This window comes from Triticum aestivum, chromosome 7A (assembly GCF_018294505.1).
Source record: "Triticum aestivum cultivar Chinese Spring chromosome 7A, IWGSC CS RefSeq v2.1, whole genome shotgun sequence".
NCBI lineage: Eukaryota > Viridiplantae > Streptophyta > Magnoliopsida > Poales > Poaceae > Triticum > Triticum aestivum.
In genome coordinates, this window is record NC_057812.1 from 263,387,391 (window position 1) to 263,394,312 (window position 6,922).

Sequence of the window (6,922 nt, forward strand, 5' to 3'; positions counted from 1 at the left end):
AGGCAAAAAAAACAGCAATTCTGGGCTGGGCCTCCGGTTAATAGGTTAGTCCCAAAAATAATATATAAGTGGAAAATAAAGCCCAATATAGTCCAAAATAGTAGATAATATAGCATGGAACAATCAAAAATTATAGATACGTTGGAGACGTATCAGTGCCGTACGTTCGGTACTTGATCGGTTAGATCGCGAAGACATTCGACTACATCAACCGCGTTAACCTAACGCTTTTGCTTTTGGTCTACGAGGGTATGTGGACACACTCTCCCCCTCTCGTTGCTATGCATCTCCTAGATAGATCTTGTGTGATCGTAGGAATATTTTTGAAATTTCATGCTACGTTCCCCAACATGAGTTAGTTGCAAGATGATGTATTACGGAATGAGAAGAGACTTGCCGGTAATGAGATTGAACTAGGTATGAAGATAACGACGATCGAATCTCGGGCAAGTAACATACCAAAGGACAAAGGGAATTACGTATGTTGTCATAAGGTTCGACCTATAAAGATCTTCGTAGAATATGTAGGAGACAATATGGGCATCCAGGTTCCGCTATTGGTTATTGACTGGAGAGGTGTCTCGGTCATGTCTACAGAGTTCTCGAACTCGTAGGGTCCGCACGCTTAACGTCCGTTGATGATATAGTGTTATATGAGTTATATGATTTGGTGACCGAATGTTGTTCGGAGCCCCAGATGAGATCACGGACATGACGAGGAGCTTCGGAATGGTCCATAGGTAAAGATTGACATATAGGACGATGATATTCGAACATCAAAAGAGTTTCGGAGTGCACCAGGTAGTCATCGGGTCACCGGAAGGGGTTTCGGACACCCCCGGTAGGTGTATGGGCCTAATGGGCCAAGGGGGATAGACCAGCCCACAAGGGGGTTGGTTGCCCCGTCCCTGACCGGCCGGCCCTAGGGGAAGGAAATGGGAGGGGTGGCCCCTCTTGCCTTTCCCTCCTCAGGTGAGAAAGGAAAGGGGGGCGCCACCCTCCCCTGCCTTCCTCCCGCACCCATACATGGCAGGGGGCGCGGCTTGGGGCAGGACCCCAAGTGGGATTCGGCCCCACTTGGGGCACCTCCAGACTACCTCCTCCCTCCCCCACCTATATATATGTGGGAGGGGGCGCCACACATAACCACAACTATCTCTTAGCCGTGTGCGGTGCCCCCCCCCTCCACCGCTTACACCCTTGGTCATATTTTCGTAGTGCTTAGGCGAAGCCCTGCGGAGATAGCATCACCATCACTGTCACCACACCGTCGTGCTGTCGGAACTCATCCACTACCTCATCGTCTTGCTGGATCAAGAAGGCATGGATGTCATCGAGCTGAACGTGTGCTGGACGCAGAGGTGTCGTACATTCAGTACTCGATCGGTTGGATCGCGAAGAAGTTCGACTACATCAACCGCGTTACTAAACACTTCCGCGTACGGCCTACGAGGGTACGTAGACACACTCTCATGTCTCGTTGCTATGCATCTCCTTGATAGATCTTGCATGTTCGCGGAATTTTTTTTGTTTTCCATGCAACGTTTCCCAACAAATTGTGTTGGATAATATTCATCATGTAGCAGTTATAACCTAGGGTGACATAGAACTAGCTCCAATTCATCAATATAATATAGGCATGTATTTTGTATGTAGTCATACGTGCTTATGGAAAAGAACTTGCATGACATCTTTTGTCCTATCCTTCCGTGACAGCGGGGTCCACAAGGAAACTAAGGGATATTAAGGCCTCCTTTTAATAGAGTACTGGATCAAAAAATTAGCACTTAGTGAATAGATGAACTCCTCAAACTACGGTCATCACCGGGAAGAATCCCAATTATTTTCACCTTGGGGTATGCAGATCATAACTCGTAATAGGTGTCTACAACTTGCAAGATAGGATCAAGAACACACATATATTCATGAAAACATAATAGGTTCAGATCTGAAATCATGGCACTCGGGCCCCAGTGACAAGCATTAAGCATAGCAAAGTCATAGCAAAATCAATCTCAGAACATAGTGGACACTAGGGATCAAACCTAACAAAACTAACTCGATTACACGATAAATCTCATCCAACCCATCACCGTCCAGCAAGCCTACGAAGGAATTACAAAATCCTGGCGGTGAGCGTCATGGAATTGGCGATGGAGGAAGGTTGGTGATGATGATGGCGATGGATTCCACCCTCCGGAGCCCCGAACAGACTCCAGATCAGCCCGCCCGATGAAGAACAGGAGGTGGTGGTGGCTTCGTATTGTAAAACGCGATGAATCCTTCTCTCTGATTTTTTCCTCCCCGAATAGGTATATATGGAGTTGGATTTAGGGTTGTAGGCAGTCCAGGGGCCCCATAAGCCTGGGAGGCATGCCCTGGGGGTGGGGGGTAGGCGCGCCCCCAGGGCTTGTGGCCTCTGGGTGGCCCCCTTCTGGTATCTTTTTCCGCCAGTATTTTTTATATATTCCAACAAAATTCTCCGTAAATTTTCAGGTCAATCCGAGAACTTTTACTTCTGCACAAAAATAACACCATGGCAATTCTACTGAAAACAACGTCAGTCCGGGTTAGTTCCATTCAAATCATGCAAATTAGAGTCCAAAGCAAGGGCAAAAGAGTTTGGAAAAGTAGATATGATGGAGACGTATTATAGATATATAAATTGCAAAGTAAAATATAATATAATAATTTGCAACAAGGTATTTTTGGTTTTTGTAATATGATAAAGTAGACCCGGGGCCATAGTTTTCACTAGTCATACGGTGGGTAGACAAATTACTGTTGGACAATTGATAGAAAAGCGCATACATGTGATGTTATTCATGGTACTGTTCATGTATATAGGCATTACGTATGTGACAAGTAGACCGACTCTTGCCTGCATCTACTACTATTACTCCACTTCGAGAGCATTTCTATGCTCGCCTCTCTACGTATTAAGTTTGTAACAACAGAGTAATGCATGAAGTATGATGACATAATGTAGACATAATAAAACAAAGCAATATGATTGAACCACGTCGTTCTACCCTTAATGGCAACAATACAAATAAGTGTCTCGCTACCCCTTCTGTCACGAGGTGAGGACACCACAAGATTGAACCCATTACAAAGCACCTCTCTCACTAAAGATAAATCAATCTAATTGGCCAAAATAAATGGATAGATCAGAGAGAAATACAAAGTTATAACAATCATGGATAATAAAGTTCAGAAAAGACTCAATTACTTTTAATGAATAGTCTGATCATAAACCCACAATTCATCGGATCCCAATAAAAACAACGCAAGAGAAGATTACATCGGATAGAACTCCATGCAGATCATTGAGAACTTTGTATTGAAGAAAAGACATCTCGCTACTAGCTATGGACCCGTAGGTCTGTGGTAAACTACTCACAAGTCATCCGAGGTGCGGCATGGATGATGTAGAAGCCCTCCATGATTGATTCCCCCTCCGGCAGAGGATCGAAAAAGGCTTCCAGATGGGATCGCGAAATAACAGAAGCTTGCGGTGGTAGAAAAAGTGTTTTATGGCGGCTCTCTGTTGGTTTCAAAAGATTTGGGAATTTATGGAGTTGGAGTTAGGTCAAACGGAGTTGTGTGCGACCCACGAGGTCAGGTGGCACGCCGTGTGAGCTCGTCGTTGTCCCGTAGATCTTATGGCCTCCTCCCGAACGTTCAAGGGACTCTTTGGTCCAGAAAAAATCACTGTAAAGTTTCATCGTGTTTGTACTTTGTTTGGTACTGATTTTCTGAAAAGCCAAACAAGCAAAAGACATCAACTAGCACTGGCACTGAGTTAATAGGTTAGTCCCTAAAATGATATAAAATTGCATATAAAATATCTAAGATTGGCAATATAATAACATGAAACAAAAAATTATAGATACGGTGGAAATGTATCACATTCCACACGTGCATATCAGTTTTCCATTGAATCACATATTTCAGAATCATAACACTTATAGCATAGAATACAAACTCTTAATTATGAATACAAAAATATAATATTATTGCCTCTAGGGCATATTTACAACACCCTCCATGTCGCCGCCGCCACCGCCACCTCCCACCATGACTGCCGAGGAGGAGGAGCGGCTGGAGGAGATGATGGCGCTCTCGGCCGCCGATGATGTCTACGTCCCGGAGTTGGAAGTGAAGCAGGAGGTGATGGAGGAACACCCGGCTATCCCAATGTGGAACCCGACACTGTGTATGGGCAGTTGTGGTCGTGGACAACCATGGTGCCATGCAGCCCGCCCTCGCCACCACAACCAGCACCGCCGGCTGCGTGGGCGCCGTGGTCACCACCACCCTCGCCACCACCACAACCTGCACATGCCGCACCCGCCTCAGTTTGTGGGCCACCACCCCACCTCTGGACGTTGCCTCCCTACATCGACCTCATCACGATTGGCGAGAACAAGGACGGTGGCGCCTGAAGACAACTAGGGCGGCGGTTTGCAGATCTACCTTTTATGTTTAGAAAAAATCAACTTAAGTTCTATGTGCGGCTGTGATTTAGTGGACTTTTTATTAAGTTATCGTAACATATTTGCCCGTTTTAAATTATTTTGCGATGCCTTAATCGGGTTTTTCTCAAGTCCAAACCCGACATGAAATTTCGGATGCGGCGGCCCATTGGATGCACCAAAAGATGGACGGCTAAAATCGGACATAGACGTTCGTTTTTTTATCCAAACGGACAAAACCGACGTCTATTTGGGGTCTAGCGTTGGAGTTGGCCTTAAAAGAGGCGGCTGGCGCGTGAATTGTTTTCAGCAAACTTTTCCCGAAATATAAACAATGTGTTACAAAAATTATACCATGAAAACTCCTTCAAATCAAATTACCTATACCCTGGTGGCAGCTCCTCAGTGGCCAACGGGACACCGGTATGCATTCCCGGAACGGATGATGGCCAGTCAAATCAAATCTGAAGGAACCTGCACCCTAGACCCTGCCCATTCCCTATAAATAGCGCCTTTCTGCGTGCAACTAGCTAAGCAACACATCCTTTTTCACCTGTGCTCTGGCTAGCTGCTAGCTTCCTCGCCCCTTTTGCCCTCTCTCATCATCCACATCTTCATACAGATCGAGTGGCACAACCTCTGGATGGACTTCGATACGCTGAACTCTCACCCGGAGGCGCAGCTGGAGCTGATGAACGCAATGCTGCAGCTAGAGCAGCTCACCGCGCTCCCTGACCACGCCATGCCGGTGACCCCTTCTCCATGCACGCAAGCCCCTCGTCACCAGTTCTCCTCGGCGCCTCACACGGCGAGCGCCAACGCCGGCGGGGCCTACCACGACCCGTATTCCCAGCTGCTGAACTCCGCCCCCTACAACGGCAGCCACCGTCGCTCCGAGTACACGGCGACGTCGCAGCCTCCACCCGATGGCGCTGGCGCCACGGGGCCGGCGGCCATGCGGGAGATGATCTTCCGCATCGCGGCGCTGCAGCCGGTGAACATCGACCCGGACACGGTGCGCCCGCCGAAGCGCCGCAACGTGCGCATCTCGACGGACCCGCAGAGCGTGGCGGCGAGGATGCGGCGGGAGCGCATCAGCGAGCGCATCCGCATCCTGCAGCGCCTCGTCCCGGGCGGGACCAAGATGGACACCGCGTCCATGCTGGACGAGGCCATCCACTACGTCAAGTTCCTCAAGACGCAGGTGCAGTCCCTGGAGCGCGCGGCGGCGGCCAACGGCCACCGCGCGCCGCCCAACGGCGCAGCCGCCGCCGAGGCCTACCAGGGCCTGAACGGGCCGTGGTAAGATGAGATCACGTCGGCCACCCGCATGTGCTTTCGGTCCGCGCGACATGACATATATGCATGTGCATGTGATGACATTAATCGACGTTGAGCCTGGAGCATCGCTCGTACGGCGACGAATGCGCGCGTTGCAACCATATGCACGGTCCTGTTTTGTAAATTGAGATGTATACTAGGAGACCTACTAGGTAGTATGAGCACGAGTACTAGTACTGGGCATGCTTGTTACTGAACTCGCAAGCCGGTCACAGCTCATGCACAAGCTTAAAATGTTGCTCAGCCTTGTACTCTTACTACTGCATGCATGCATGCATGCACGCACCTATCTTATGAGTAAGTATTGTAGTAGTAGCATTTTCAATCGCAGTAACATTAAATAGTTTGTCCTTGCAACTTACATGCCCTTTTATTTTATTTTTAAATTTGTTATGGACGTCATCTTACATGCCCTTTGTTCTAGAACTACGCGCTGTAGGTCCAGATTATAGAGAACACAAAGCGGACAACATGCAAATTGAAGGTTAGGCTAGTTTGCTCTTGCGTTGAGCACTTGAGCTGAAGTTACTTCCCTGATCGATTTTTTTTTACTTCCCTAAAAAGCTGTAGAAGAAAAAGTTGATTAGCCAAATGATAGAGTAGGCAAAAGCTTGATTACCATAATCTATTGCGATGTCAACCACGTCCTCAGTTGTCAGCTGCTGTTGCTCTTGAAATGTGTTGTGCTGCACTTGTTTATGGCTTTGCAGCATAAAAATAGACACGAGAACAAAAGAAATTAAAGTTAATTAACCAAACGGTAAAATCGACCAAAAAATGGGTTGGACAGACGGTATCATCGTTTGACCTTTTTTTCTTGTTATTTGTGACTAATTTTCACATTGAAACAAAAAGTAAACACGTTATAACACAATTATAAATCACTACTTTCTCAGCACTTTGGATGGTGTCGACATAGTTCTGGAGTAGATTCTTGCCGTCTCTTTGGGGTGGTGAGGTTAGGAATTCGCATCATGTGACAAAATTTTGCATCAGCTGCTTCAGATCTATGAAAGAGTTCAACGGCGACAACTGCTGCTCCAGGGCGTTGGTCCTTAGGGCGTGCACGAAGACTTCCCAACTGTCAACAACAAGGTCAAGGT

At 47.4% G+C, this 6,922-nt stretch overlaps 1 protein-coding gene across 1 annotated transcript; it reads left to right on the forward strand.

Moving 5' to 3' along the window:
• Positions 1-5,026: 5,026 nt before the first annotated feature.
• Positions 5,027-6,162, forward strand: LOC123154865 (transcription factor HEC2). The gene has a single exon (XM_044573480.1). The coding sequence runs from the start codon at positions 5,122-5,124 to the stop codon at positions 5,782-5,784; it is 663 nt and encodes a 220-aa protein (XP_044429415.1). The 5' UTR covers positions 5,027-5,121; the 3' UTR covers positions 5,785-6,162.
• The last annotated feature ends 760 nt before the right edge of the window (positions 6,163-6,922 follow it).

What these genes read in the sequence shown, in the direction of transcription:
- LOC123154865 (XM_044573480.1), top strand. Translation starts at nt 5,122, where the DNA reads ATGGACTTCGATACGCTGAACTCTCACCCGGAGGCGCAGCTGGAGCTG.